Source organism: Hoplias malabaricus, chromosome 16 (genome assembly GCF_029633855.1).
Source record: "Hoplias malabaricus isolate fHopMal1 chromosome 16, fHopMal1.hap1, whole genome shotgun sequence".
NCBI lineage: Eukaryota > Metazoa > Chordata > Actinopteri > Characiformes > Erythrinidae > Hoplias > Hoplias malabaricus.
The window spans coordinates 3508655-3523669 of record NC_089815.1 but is presented as its reverse complement, the minus strand read 5'-3'; the positions used below and the strand labels follow the sequence as shown (position 1 = coordinate 3523669).

General features: G+C 43.8%; 1 protein-coding gene across 4 annotated transcripts in view; it reads left to right on the top strand.

Annotated features, from left to right (window-relative positions):
• LOC136672206 (CSC1-like protein 2) overlaps window positions 1-15015 on the top strand; it is a 52169-nt gene that overhangs the window by 28095 nt on the left and 9059 nt on the right. For all 4 annotated transcript variants that reach the window (XM_066648184.1, XM_066648183.1, XM_066648181.1 and 1 more), the window contains 13 exons: window positions 2130-2220; window positions 3506-3543; window positions 4755-4897; window positions 6214-6265; window positions 6615-6723; window positions 7505-7575; window positions 8884-8964; window positions 9396-9519; window positions 10561-10694; window positions 10838-10975; window positions 11658-11811; window positions 13411-13517; window positions 14985-15015. The exon at window positions 14985-15015 is cut by the window's right edge and continues 56 nt beyond it. In XM_066648184.1, coding sequence (XP_066504281.1) covers window positions 2130-2220; window positions 3506-3543; window positions 4755-4897; window positions 6214-6265; window positions 6615-6723; window positions 7505-7575; window positions 8884-8964; window positions 9396-9519; window positions 10561-10694; window positions 10838-10975; window positions 11658-11811; window positions 13411-13517; window positions 14985-15015 — 1273 coding nt within the window. The remainder of the gene's footprint in view (window positions 1-2129; window positions 2221-3505; window positions 3544-4754; window positions 4898-6213; window positions 6266-6614; window positions 6724-7504; window positions 7576-8883; window positions 8965-9395; window positions 9520-10560; window positions 10695-10837; window positions 10976-11657; window positions 11812-13410; window positions 13518-14984) is intronic.

Here is a 15015-nt window from a genome sequence, read left to right as displayed (position 1 = left end):
GTGTGTGTGTGTGTGTGTGTGTGTGTGTGTGTGTGTGTGTGTGTGTGTGTGTGTGTGTGTGTGTGTGTGTGTGTGTGTGTGTGTGTGTGTGTGTGTTTGTGTGTGTGTGTGTGACCTCATGTTGAACTGACACTGTGTTTTACACTGGGCTCCTAACGTATGTGTCTCTTGTCCTGCCTTGTCTCTCTCTCTGTGTGTGTGTGTGTGTGTGTGTGTGTGTGTGTGTGTGTGTGTGTGTGTGTGTGTGTGTGTGTGTGTGAGTGATGTCCGAACTCACTACAGTAGGAGAAAAGAAAGGGGTAACTATGAGCCTGTGCACAGGTAAACGACCAGAAAGACCCTGTGGTACTGTGTTGATTCCCATCAGCTAGTTCTCAATTACTAACCCCAAACCTGATGTTTATATTGTGACTTCTCTTGATCATGTGACATTAGCTAGTAGCCTATTATGAAGTCCGTAGATGGTGACGGTGACTTCCCTCCAAACCCATAATGCTTTATTGTTTGGAGTTCAGAATAAGAGCCTGTCTCCATTGTCTTCTCCATCATTGCCCTGATTGGCCAAATCAGAATAAATCACATTATCCATGTGCTTCACTGAAGGATTGCGCTAGCTGTACAAATGTTTCAGATACTTCCGCGAGTGCCAGCGATTCTCCTGTCTACCTTCTTCTCTAACATTAATTTGACGTTGAGAAATGTTAACGTAGCAGATTTCTGAAAGATCGTTCCCCTTTGTCCAAAAATAGTTGAACAGCAGGGGTGTGTTTGGTGTCTAAGGTTGGCTTTTTAGTTTCACACTAGAGCTGAAAGACTAATGTAGCCAGCAAATAATTGGAAGCTTGTCAAAATAAACTACATTTAATAACAAGTAGAAAATAACAGCAAGTCTCGCTAAAATGCGGCGTAATCACTGTGATGTTGTGGGCTGGTGGGCAACGAAACACTATTGTTTTCACCCTCTCTGGGTCGGTACCATGGTCCTCAGTCTCCCCTCCATCCCTCAGAACGACCATGGCTTTAGGGCAATTATTCAATATCAGTATATATTGCAATATATAACAATTATATGATTTTGCCATTCGTATCAATATCGGAATTCTATCGTATCGACCGAAAATTAGAAATATATCGTGATATACGTTTTGGCCGTATCGTCCAGCCCTGGATGGCCTCTTAGCCTACAGAACCGGGCAGTTAGTGATCTCCTCCAAACATATCGAGCTGTTCAGTGACAACATTTTTGGTGCAGTTCGAAAAGAATTGGTGGTTGGCCTTTTGATTCCGCCTTTGGTGAATTTAAAGTCTTACTACTTACGACGTCTATACGTAGGGAATAACATCGCCTCTGGGTGTTTGTGTACAGAAATGACTCAGTTATGAACCATTGTTGACATGTTGGACTACAGTTTCCTTTCATTTGATAGCCTCCGTCCCTCCACATTAGAGAAAGCACAGCATGCGTGAAGCTTCCTGACCTGTGACACAGTGCTGACTCCCAGAGCAGAGCTGAATGCGCTCCTGCTAGTGTAATGAGGCTGTCAGTCAGCGAGACGCCCGGTACACTGCTCTTCATTTGGTCGATAAAAGCTAGAGTGTCAGAATGACAGTCTGTGTGTGTCTGTGTCCCTCCGTCTGTTTGTTCATCTGTGTGTCTGTCCATATTTCCTTTTAAAAAAGAAGACCTGAAATGTTGACTGAGGAGACTGGAACAGGGCGCTTTAATAAATAAAGGAAATCTCATATACACTCTGTTCCTCCACTGTGTAAATACTTAATTGAGCTCTCATCTTAACTCAGTTTGACCCAGATATGCTTCAGAACATTGTCTCAGACTCAGAGCATTAAAACATTCAACAGTCTCCTCGGTGCATTCCAGAACTCTGAAACAACCTAAAAAGAGCCAGCGTTCTCCGTTAATCTCACCACTCTCTGTCGCTTATTGATTATTGACCGGCAAAATATACTTTCTTCCTTTCCTTCCTCTCATTTCCCTTCCCTTTCTTTTTTTCATTTCCTCTGTTTAAATCACCCTCTTTCTTTTTCCATCACTGTTTTTCATTTATTTTGTGTTTTTTCTTTCATTCTCGCTCCTCCTCCTTCTTCTTCTCTCTATCCCCCTCCTATAGTGTGGCTTCTGCACTGCATTCAGAGACTCCAGATCGTTACGAGCGTCTCACCTCCGTCTCCAGCTCGGTGGATTTTGAACAACGAGACAACGTAAGATATCGACTCCTCTGCATCGATGTTTAAATAAAAAAAAAAGCTCTACTGTCCCCATCTGTAGACGTGGAGTGTGTGTAATGTAACAGGATGTGACAAGGTTCCTCTTCAAGCGTGTTGAGTTGTGTAGTGGTTTCGTATTAAGGGCTGTTAATAAAAACATATGGATGCTTTCCTGTGTCTTGGAAGAAGTATGTATTAGCCATCGATACGTCACTGGTGGCATTATGTCATGAGAGTATTCTACAAGAACAGTATCACTCCCTAAACACTCACTTCTGCTAAATCATCGTCCTGAATCGAATCACCGAGTAACAAATCCAGAGCATGATTCTTTGTGCAGTGATCAGTTGATTGATAGATAGATATTTCAAGGTGTGCTCTTTTACTCCTGGTTCACAGATTTTCATCAGGTGAGCTGTTCTAGCTCAGCGCACACACTCTGTCGTTATTCCCTCTATCAATTGATTCCTTCAGGGTACAGTGGACACACTTGAGCTTTATATACGTTACAGCACTTCAGCTCCCAATATAAAACACACAGATGATGATCTGGCACTTTTCTGTGCTGCTGATGACCTTGAGAAAGGTCTTACATTTTCACCATTAAAACTGAATATGCACTTTCAGTCCCTGAGGCACAACCCAGCAGTTTCCTCTTTGCCTCAAAGTGCTGAGTAACCGTGGCACAGATCGGAAAATACTCAGCGTGGCTTTCCTATGAAAGGCAGTCTGGGGGCGGGGCCAATGACGACAGAGCGGCCTGTAGTGAGGTCACTAATCCTGCTTCTGCAGCAGGGCCTTAGGTGGTCAGCACAGGTCTCCTCTCATTTGGTCTCTTCCCGCAGGGGTTAATCCTGGCTCAGCAATCCCTTCTTCCTTTTACTCTCAGAGGCGACCGATACAGATTTGAATCTCCTCTTTTAATATTTCTCAACCGTTTCCCACCATCCCGATGATCACGAAATTAAAATGAAGGTTGAGATTATTCTTGTGGACCATTGTTTTTCCCAGAATTATTTATTTTGAATGTTGTAGGCTGTTTGTTTAGAGACCAATAAAAATGCTTCAAAATAACACTAACTTAAAACCTACATTGAGAATATTATTATTATTTATTTTATTTTTTTTCGTATTTTAAATTTTTGGTTATTTTTTGGAGGTGTTTGTTGTAGGTGTGTGTATGCATGTTTGTTTATGTGCGTGTTTCCAATGTACAGTTTACACATGCAGTCCTGTGGGTGTGTTCATAATTGATAATTTTAATCTGCTGTTCCTGCAGGGTTTCTGCTCTTGGCTGACAGCCATATTCAGAATAAAGTAAGTGGCTCTTTAATTCTAGCTGTTACTGCTGGAGTTGGTGGTGGTGGTGTTGAGGGTTGTTATTTCATTTAGCGGCATGTGTTTATTTCCTGGATGCTAATGCATAGATGATTTATTTATTTATTTATGGGAGCTTTTAATCACGCTTATTAACATTGACTTAGGCTTGTGTCTGGTGACTGTTAATGAACTTAACCGTTCTAACAGCTCCAAGTGACTGTCAAAACCTCCTCTTTAAAAAAGGCCATGTTCGTTTTATTGATTTTATTACTCTGTTTATTTCCACACATGGTCATTTGTGAATGTTTAAATATATTGAATTTTGTGAGATCCTACAGTAATATCATGTATTGCATGTATAAAATTAGATGGGACATCTTCAAATGCAGCCGTTCAGCTTTTTACTAAATTACTTATAGATTTGTGGTCAAATTAATGATAATGAGGGTCACAAGGGGGCGGCACGGTGGCGCAGCAGGTAGGTGTCGCAGTCACACAGCTCTAGGGACCTGGAGGTTGTGGGTTCGCTTCCCACTCCGGGTGACTGTCTGTGAGGAGTGTGGTGTCTTTTCCCTGTGTCTGCGTGGGTTTCCTCCGGGTGACTGGTGTGTTCTCCCTGTGTCTGCGAGGGTTTCCTCCGGGTGACTGTCTGTGAGGAGTGTGGTGTGTTCCCCCTGTGTCTGCGTGGGTTTCCTCCAGGTGCTCCAGTTTCCTCCCACAGTCCTGGTAGGTGGTAGGTGGATTGGCGACTCCAAAGTGTCCGTAGGTGTGAGTGATTGTGAGTGTGTGTGTTGCCCTGTGAAGGCCTGGCGCCCCCTCCAGGGTGTATTCCTGCCTTGCGCCCAATGATTCCAGGTAGGCTCTGGACCCACCGTGACCCTGAACTGGATAAGGGTTACAGATAATGAATAAGGATCACAAGAAATGGTCTCTCTACTCTTCGACATGCAGTTGCCTCTTTCAGTTGTCCTTCTGTGCCTCTCCCTGCAGTAGTCCCCCCTTAATGCACACTGTGGGAGCCACTGAGCAAGGTCATTCTGAGAGACATGACTATCTCTGTTACAGTTTATTGGAAGTGTTAGGGTCAGATTAACTCATTTGGTAAATGTAGTGAGTTATGTGTAGTAATTTGTGGCTGCATGTAGCTTATTATAAGGGAGAACTTTGACAGTGCCCTCTTGTATAAATGTGTGTGTGTGTGTGTGTAGGGATGAGGAGATCCGTGAGAAATGCGGAGAAGATGCTGTGCACTATCTCTCCTTCCAGCGGCACATCATCGGTCTGCTGGTGGTGGTGGGGGTGTTGTCGGTGGGCATCGTCCTGCCCGTGAACTTCTCTGGAGACCTGCTGGGTGAGTGTGAGGAGTGTGGGATTCAGCTCCCGAAAGAGAGGACTGGTATAGAACCAAGGATCTCATAATAGCGAGGAACTAATGAAGGCCTGGGATGAACATTCTTGACTAAAATAGAAAGAGGCCTCTGAGATTCTGCATCGTTTTGTAGTCAGCAGCAAAACGTGAATCTAAGTGTGAGTCAGGGGTGGGGCCTAGTGAATCCCCCACAAGGGGGCGTGATGTAACACTTTTCACCCTGTTTGCTTTCAATTGGAAGCTCCATTTTATCTTATATACCACATATCACTCTCTACCTCTCTATTTTAAAATAAAAGTGATACACTGAGTACAGTGCACTGCTAGGAGTAGGCGGTGTTAATTGCCGCCTCACTCTTTGTTTCCCCGTGTAAACACTATCAGTATGACGTCCTTCTTCTTAAGAATATTCTAGAATGGAGAAAATAAAAAAAAGCTAAAATGAGGCCTGGTAGAGGGGAGGAATAAAAGCCTCAAGCCTCTAATGAGCTGGTGTTAGCATCAGTGTTAGCTCTGGCAGTGTCTCTGCTCTGTGCTCTTCTGGCTGTGCTCCGTCCTCTAGTGCAGATAGCTGTGGATGATTATGAGCGAGGGCTTAGCCGCTCTGCTCTGTTTCAGTAATGGGATTGAACTCCGTCTGTGAGTGGGGTAATTGGGTGCCTGTCGCAGGCAACTAAAGAGAGAAGGGGAAAAGGGAGAGAGAGGGATGTAGACTGAAGCAAGACGGAAAGACTAGATGAACACGATGGGAACAAATGAAGGGAAAAGGAGCTATAGGACGGGGGGGAAAGGGAATGACTGATGGTTAAAGAGAAACCAAAGTGTCTGTCTCTAATGGTGTGGTCTGTGTGATGGTGTGTGTTATTTGAATTTCTCCTTCAGACCAAAAAGTCTCTCAAAAATGTGACTAAAGAAGTCTATTCAGAATATATTCATACAGCTCTCCATCGAGGTGACGCATCTCTAGAGCTCCTTCCGTCATCTCAAATGAAGAACAAACACAAAAATCATCACCCACCAACCCCCACAGCCTCATATACTTTAGTAAAAAATTGAGATCAGTGTAATGTGCCAGTTCAAAATATGCTTAGTTTTATCTACTGCCAATTTCTCTTTTTTTTCGTCTTCACGTCGTCTACAAATCCCTTACTGGTCTGTTTCCTGTTACCCTCCAATCTCACTGTTTGTCATTCTCTCTTTTGATGCAAATCCCTTGCAAATCGTTCATGTGTCCTCTTTACTGAATCTTTAAAACCTTTCATACAAAAATGACCTTTCTTTCCATCATCTTTCTTCAGAGAACAACGCATACAGCTTTGGGCGCACCACAATAGCAAACCTGAATTCAGGGTGAGGAGATTTTTCTCTTTTACATGCTCATCTTACATTAGAGGAGTGAAAAAACAAAGAAAAAACCCTTTGAGAAAGAGTTGTATTGTAAGGAGGGCTGTCATTATTACTCCTAGTGGCTGATATCGAGGTTGTTTTTACTCTGATGGGCCACCATTGTTCTTAAACAATATGTTTGTGTTTGTTGAAACCTTATTTAACGTGTACTTTTTTTGAAACAATATTAAAGATGTTCCTTTTCAGCCCCTTTTTTATTATTTGGCCTTAGATTCAGAAGATCAAAGTAGTTGATGTCTTTGTGATGAATAGTCCGGCCGCTGTTTGAGCCTCATCTCTTGCCGTCCCACAGGAATAACTTGTTGTGGCTGCACACGTCATTCGCCTTCATGTACCTTCTCCTGACTGTCTACAGCATGAGACGCCACACTTCTAAGATGCACTACAAAGAGGACGACCTGGTACTGTTAGAACCGTAACCTCAAAAGAACAGTTCTGGTGGAAAAATGACATAGAAAAACTATTTAATTCAGATTGCTATTTAGTTGTTTAGAGTCAGAATAAACCAGGGTCCCCACATGTGGAGGGTGGCAGTGTTTGAAATGGGTTTAATACAGAATCTCTGACACATCCAGGTCACCAGGTGACAGTCTTATGGCTCTTTAAACATTGAAAACAGAATCATTGGAGAAAACAAAACATGGCTCCTTTTGAAGAACCAGTTGCGTAAAGGAAATACTGATTTATTTATTTTTAAAAGGTTAGAAAACTCTGTAAACATTCTCGTTCCTGTTATTTAATGCTCAAGACAAGATCTATGTGGGCAAACAGCAGTGAAACCCCTACACATCTGCAGTTAATTCCCTGTATTGGTGAGAACAGAAACAGGTTCTGGGACAGAACCGTTATTATATGCACGATGTATTTCTAATTTTAACACTGCAGTATGAAAAGCCCATTGTGGCCTTCACGGAGTACCTTTTACGTCTCTCTGACGAAAGCTTTGCCCCAGACTGCTGCGTCTACATAGAGAGCATCTCATGAAATATGGATGAAGGAAGGCAGTCTATAGCACTGACCTACATTCCCCCGCCTGCTTCTCGTACCTCACATAGACAAACGTGCTGAACGGCGGGGATCAGGGAGCCGCACTCAGGACAGTGAAGTTAGGAAAAGAGTGCAGCAATGTTTTGGAAATGAAGGTAATTTAAAAGGTAATTTCGTTTGTCTTTTCCTCCTTAGGTTAAACGCACTTTATTCATTAACGGAATCTCTAAATATGCTGAGGAGATCCACATAAAGCAGCACTTTGAGTAAGTTTATGGACACCATTGACACACAAGACCTTTGTCTGTTTTCACCATTATGACCAGTCTCTGATATGTATGAGGTGTTGCTGTGTAATAAAGTATGATACACTACAATATCCATATTCTGCAGCAGTTGCATGTTTTTCTTTCATACTTCATTGTCAGTGTTATTACGTTTTGTTTTTGTTATTATGACAATTTGAATTGTTGTATACAAGACAACATCAGTGGAGGCCACCCCAGTCCCACAATCAAGTGCCCCAGGAATTTAGATTCCATTTGATTGTGCAAACGTACATAGTGTCCTTCCCAGTAAACATTTAGCCGTTGATTCAACGTTGAAATAACGTAATGACTGCCGTCTAAACAACGTTCTCTTAAGGTTGAAAATGAAAGTTGAAAAGACGTCCAAACACAGACATTGAAAAGACGACTATTAGACGTATTTTGGACGTCCATTGACGTTATTAATTGGTCCCGAAATAAATTACTTGTATAAAACGCATTTTGGACGTCCGCTGACGTTATCGATTGGTCACCACTTAACTAACTTATTAAGATGGATTTTGGACGTCCATTGACGTTTAAAATATCTCCTTGACGGACAGACTACTTTTAGACCTATTTTGAACGTCCAGGGACCTTCCTTGTTTACTGGGTTTTCTCTCTTGTGTTTAATGTCAATATAATTTAGAGATATCTACATCTGTAAAGGTGTAATGTATAGAGAATACCAGCAGTGTGGTCCGTCCCAGCGCCAGTCCGGCAGTGTGCTACCCCTCTGCACTTAAGGCTTTGCGGTTGTTGTTTGTCTGCAGCTTCCAGCAGATATTGGTCTCGTGTTTCACACCCACTTAAGCGAAAGAGGCATAAAATCCCGCCGCCTCAGTCTAACATAATTGTGTGAACAGAGAACCAGATTAGCGCCTTAAATTCCAGTCATGCAGCTGGTGTGGCAAAGCTTCGGTCGCTGAAAATAGGCGCAGCGACATGCTGCAAAGAGGCCGAAAATAGTGTCTGTTTCTACCCGCTTGTGAGCTTCAGCGCAGGATGATACTGGGATTTGTTACAGGTTTGTCCTGTTGAAGTAAAGTCTGAATTGACTAACGTTGAGGATAAACCATGTTAAAGCCACTAATGTGGTTTACTGTTAAAGAAATGAATGGTGTTTTTTTTAGGTTTGTAGATGGCGGTCTGTAAGGCCTTGGGGCGTGTTCAGACTAATAGTTTAATCCAATGTTCCACTCCAGTGTTTGTGTTGAGTGCTCTGAGTGCATGCTGCTCTGATGTCTGCTGTTTTTGCTACCACAGGCAGGCCTACGAGAACTGTGTGGTGCTAGAGGCCCGGATCTGCTACAACGTGGCCAAACTCATGGCCCTCAACGCTGAAAGGTATACGTTCTTTTTACCCCTGTGTTAAAGAATCGGAAAGATTAAGACTTCCAGCCTTTTCTTGTGCTTTATTTTGTGAATGACTTGGACATTGTGCCATTTTTTCCTCTCTATGGAGGAAGCATATGTTGTATTTGTTTTTGACCTTCTATAGAGAGGTCTATTAATGGCAGTATGGGGTGCACAGGCCAAATAGCAATTCGCCAGAAAACATTTTCAGTGCGTCAAAATCTGCCCAGCTGACCACTGAGGATTGAGATATTGATTTCTAAACAGTGCCCACTGAATAATGTATTTGAGAGATGGTATGACGGTGTGTAAAATATTTTATACCGTGACAGGGTGTATGTGAGAGATGTCAAGTTTAAAAAGTGCCCTTAACAGACTCTCAAGTGTGTGTGTTTGTCTGTGTGTGTGTATGCAATCAATAGGAAGAAGACTGAGCGCAGTAAGAAGTTTTTCACCGATCTAATGGCGAAGGAACATGTGCCCACTATGATCAACCCCAAACCATGTGGTCACCTCTGCTGCTGTGCCATCAAAGGCTGTGAGGAGGTCAGGACTGACTTTCTGTCTACTGTACTTTGAACGTTAACTTTTTTAGAATTAGCTGAACCCAGGAAATCTTTCTCTGAGCCAGTTTCTCTTAAAAGGATGATGAGAATGTATTTTCATTGCTAGGAACTGGTGGTTGTTTGGAAAAGCTTAAGTTTCCCATTCAAACAAATGAGCACTCTTTGTTTAGAGATGTTGTATAACGTTAAGTGTCTGACATTAACTCCATTACTGACTTTGTGTCCTATCTGTTTTAACAGCATGACACTCTGATGCCTCACAAAGTTTATTTCAAATTAACACCTGCCGCTGAAAGTGTAATTCAGTGATAGCAGCCAGGTGAACAATTTGCAGTTGTCATAAATAACCATACCAATGAATAATGTATTTTTTAGTGGCAGGCACGTAACTGTGTCTACTTTTACCACTTTTAAAAGCACCTGAAACTACAGATACTGGACGCCTGTGCTAGTTGGAGAAGAGGGTTGCATTGACAATCCAACACAATGGGCAGCACTTTGAACACATTTTATAAGTGGTCAGAAACTTGTAAATAACTCACAAAAGAATAAAGTTACGTTAAAACCAAGCACACCATTGTGTTTCTTGTGAAATTCACGATACGTTTGATGTGTCACATGACCCTCTTCCCTTTGGGGGAAAAAACAACAGTTGGATCCAAGATGGCCGACTTCAAAATGGCCGCCATGGTCACCAAACATCTTGAAAAGTTTCCCCCCTCCCATATACTAATGTGCCACAAACAGGAAGTTAATATCACCAACCATTCCCATTTTATTAAGGAGTATCCGTATAAATTTCTCACACTGTATTTATAAATCATTACGCAGTACTAGAGTAGCTACATAGATATCACTAGATTCAAGAACAGATTCAGTTGAAAGTAATAAAACGCTTTTGAGAAATATGTACAAGGTATTAATTGTACACCGCATGATTATAGCATCACAGCAGTGAAGAGCAAGCTGTAGGACCCTATGCAGAATGTCTTGAGGATGTCTTTTTGTGTCTCTGTTCCAGGAGGAAGCAGTGAACTACTACACAAAGCTAGAGGCCAAACTGAAGGAGGAGTACAGGAAGGAGAAAGAGAAGGTCAACACCAAACCCCTGGGCATGGCTTTCGTCACCTTCCAAAACGAGGCCATGACTGCAATGTAAATGACTGCTTCGTTTATGCAAGTGGGGTTTTTCCACCCCAGATTAAGACAAATCTGAAATACTGATAACAGTTTAAACCTAAATAGAGATGTTGCCTCTAACTTCTTGTTTCCCCTGCCCTTTTTTTGTGTGTGTGTAGAATTCTGAAGGACTTTAACGCATGTCAGTGTCAGGGTTGTAAGTGTCGACAGGAGCCGCGCTCTTCTCAGTTCAGTGAGAGCCTCCATGTTTACAACTGGACTGTTACCTACGCCCCGGACCCCCAGAATGTGCGCTGGTGAGATTCCAGCTTTAGTTGAGTCTACATGCTAACTAGGTTTTAGCATTAGCATTCTCATACACACACACACACACACACACACATAGTTTAAATTATAAATAAAAGAGCCTGGTCACTGCTGGGTAAAACAAAAAAGAGCCACACAATAGAAAATCTTAGTCATACTTCTATGTTCAGCAGGCCTCTGGGCTGTTATCCTCCTAAACACACAGACACAGTGAAAGTGAAGGTGAAAGCACTGAGTGGTGTGTGAAGTTCATTACTCAGCTCCAGCCTCTTGGCTTTGGGCAGCTGCTGCTCCTCTGACTTCTGCTTCTGGAGCTCCTAGACATGACTGACCACAGCACAGCAACAGAATCTCAGCCAAATGGACATTGTGTGGGTGCATGTGTGTTGGGTTTATGTATGGCTGCTAACCAGCAATGTGCAGTAACTACTGACAGTTTCTGAAGTACGTGTATTTTGTGTTGTTATTATTATTAATTTGCAGTTTTTTACATAAGTATACTAGTGAGGACGATCATCTAGATTCATATTTTATCATTAGTTTCCTTTGCCTGCGCTCTGAAGTCCTGATTAGGAGATTAATTTTAGACAGATGAAGTTTAATGGATTGTATGTCATTAGTTAATTTTTCCTGCTCAGATTTTGAAGTGTTTTCTGGGTCTTGTTTCATCAGGGAGCACTTATCTCTGGGAGGCGTTAGCTGGTGGCTCCGCTGCTTAATCATCAACTGCATCCTCTTCCTCCTGCTCTTTTTCCTGACGACCCCTGCCATCATTATTTCAACCATGGACAAGTTTAACGTCACCAAGCCAGTCGAGTACCTCAATGTAAGCTTGACTTTAGCTGATCATGTGAAGTTCAAGATTTGTTCAGCTTACTTTTTCCTCGTTGTAGACGGAACAAAATGCACTCCATTTCAAATGAGATCTGACTGGAATCTGAGCCGTCAGACAAATAATATGGCTTTTTTTTTTTTTTTATTTGGCCATATAATACGTGACAGAATCATGATAGACTTAGGGCGGCACGGTGGTGCAGTAGGTAGAGTCGCAGTCACACAGCTCCAGGGACCTGGTGGTTGTGGGTTCTAGTCCTGCTCCGGGTGACTGTCAGTGAGGAGTGTGGTGTGTTCTCTCTGTGTCTGCGTGGGTTTCCTCCGGGTGACTGTCAGAGAGAACACACCACACTTCTCACAGACAGTCACCTGGAGGAAACCCACGCAGACACAGGGAGAACACACCACACTCCTCACAGACAGTCACCCGGAGGAAACCCACGCAGACACAGAGAGAACACACCACACTTCTCACAGTGTCTGCGTGGGTTTCCTCCGGGTGACTGTCTGTGAGGAGTGTGGTGTGTTCTCCCTGTGTCTGCGTGGGTTTCCTCCAGGTGACTGTCTGTGAGGAGTGTGGTGTGTTCTCCCTGTGTCTGCATGGGTTTCCTCCGGGTGCTCCGGTTTCCTCCCACGGCCCAAAAACACACGTTGGTAGGTGGATTGGCGACCCGTGTCCATGTGTATGTGTATCGCCCTGCGAAGGACTAGTGCCCCCTCCAGGGTGTGCTCTCGCTTTGCGCCCAGTGATTCTGGGTAGGCTCTGAACCCACCGTGACCTTGAACTGGATAAGTGGTTGCAGACAGTCAATGATAGATGTAAACGAGTGCCTGCAGCTCGTCCTTCTGACCGAAAAGTGGAATGCACGTGGGCTGATTGTATGTTTTGGAAAAAGCTTTTTCTCCTCCGACTAGGATTTGCTGCTTTGACCTTGGTTTAAGTGAGAGATGATAGCCCACTGGGGTCCTACTTGTGAGTCATCAGACCCTTCACTCTGCACTGTTTCACAGCTGGACCCAAAGTACTTAACTGTCAAAATTGGACACGTCAAGATTGGCCACCAGCGGGGGAGCTTAAGAAGTGTCAGGGCTGTGGACTACCCACTGATTGGTCCCAGAAATGTCTTTCACTGGAAATCAATGGGAATCCTATGTTGTAGCCCACTATAATTTGTGCTTGGAGAAAACCAGTCCATGAATTTCTGTAGGTTGCAAAGGCTTTATACTGTGTTTGGATGGGTTTTGTTTTGTTTTATATACAACAGGGAACAACAAAAGAACACTGCGTCCTTATATTCACTTGTAAAATCAGGTGTTTATAGTCATCAACAAAATATTTGATTTATTGTCCCACACACTCACATATGACTGTAATATTGTCTGAACAAGAGAGATTTAAATAAAACACAGCTGGCAGTGCTCTGATATCCAGAATCTTTATTCGCGAATGAACAGCAGGATCAAATATCGGACAAAACAATAAATCTGATGTGATTCTGTGAGAAATCTGACCTGAAATATCACAGAATGTCTTGGAATTAATGGCATATATATAATGCCCAGCTTATTCTTTTCTCACTCTATTTTTCAGAACCCTATCATCACCCAGTTCTTCCCCACTCTCCTGCTGTGGGCCTTCTCTGCTCTGTTGCCAACAATCGTCTACTACTCTGCCTTCTTCGAAGCCCACTGGACCAGGTACAGCGACAGCCCCACCAACCCACACTACAACTCTTTGCTGACTCTAACACTTCTGAAAAACAGTTCGCTATATTCAGTGCTAGGGCAGCAGGGGAGGGGTTAATCAGCTAAACCCAATGACTCATAATATGATATTAACCCTAATATGGTCATCATACTTCATAAGCCTGTTATCGTAGCATTATGCTGATTACAAATTCAAATATCAGGGTGATGCAGTAGGTAGAGTCGCAGTCACACAGCTCCAGGGACCTGGTGGTTGTGGGTTCTAGTCCCGCTCCGGGTGACTGTCTGTGAGGAGTGTAGTGTGTTCTCCCTGTGTCTGCGTGGGTTTCCTCCGGGTGACTGTCTGTGAGGAGTGTAGTGTGTTCTCCCTGTGTCTGCGTGGGTTTCCTCCGGGTGACTGTCTGTGAGGAGTGTGGTGTGTTCTCTCTGTGTCTGCGTGGGTTTCCTCCGGGTGACTATCTGTGAGGAGTGTGGTGTGTTCTCTCTGTGTCTGCGTGGGTTTCCTCCGGGTGACTGTCTGTGAGGAGTGTGGTGTGTTCTCCCTGAGTCTGCGTGGGTTTCCTCCGGGTGACTGTCTGTGAGGAGTGTGGTGTGTTCTCCCTGTGTCTGCGTGGGTTTCCTCCGGGTGACTGTCAGTGAGGAGCGTGGTGTGTTCTCCCTGTGTCCGTGTGGGTTTCCTCCGGGGGACTGTCTGTGAGGAGTGTGGTGTGTTCTTCCCGTGTGTGCGTGGGTTTCCTCCGGAGGAGTGTAGTGTGTTCTCCCTGTCTCTGCGTGGGTTTCCTCCGGGTGACTGTGAGGAGTGTAGTGTGTTCTCTCTGTGTCTGCATGGGTTTCCTCCAGGTGCTCCAGTTTCCTCCCACAAAAACACATGTTGGTAGGTGAATTGGCGACTCAAAATGTCCGTAGGCGTGAATGTGCGCCCCCTCCAGGGTTTGTTCCCAACCTTGCTCCCAGTGATTCCAGGTAGGCTCCGGACCCACCGTGACCATGAACTGGATAAGCGCTTACAGACAATGAATGAATTGAGAGATAGTCACTGGATCACTATTGGATCACAAATTCAATGCAGTTGGGGACTTTATACCCCTCCAGTTAATGCTCGGCCCTTGAGCTCATGTGCCTTTGCTTCTTCTTTTTATGCTTCTCTGTGGAGGATATTAAGGGGTATCTCCTAATTTTTTAATATAATGTGTATGACAGGTGTCAGAATGCAGATTCTTACAGACATTTCTGTGGCCTGCTGTAGCTCACAGAGTTGCGGCCCTAATCCTCCTCTTCCCTGGTGCCTCCTGAACCAGGCTCAGAGCTGAGCACTGTTAGAGCTTGAATGAGGCATGCTGGGATTTAGTGAAGCTCTGTTGCCGTCACAAAGAATTTAGGGCTTCTGCAAAAGATACTCGTAATGAAGTTTGGCTCGTGTGATGCATGTCTGCCCATCTGCTTGTCTTTCTGTCCCAGGTCGGGCGAAAACAGGACCACCATGCACAAA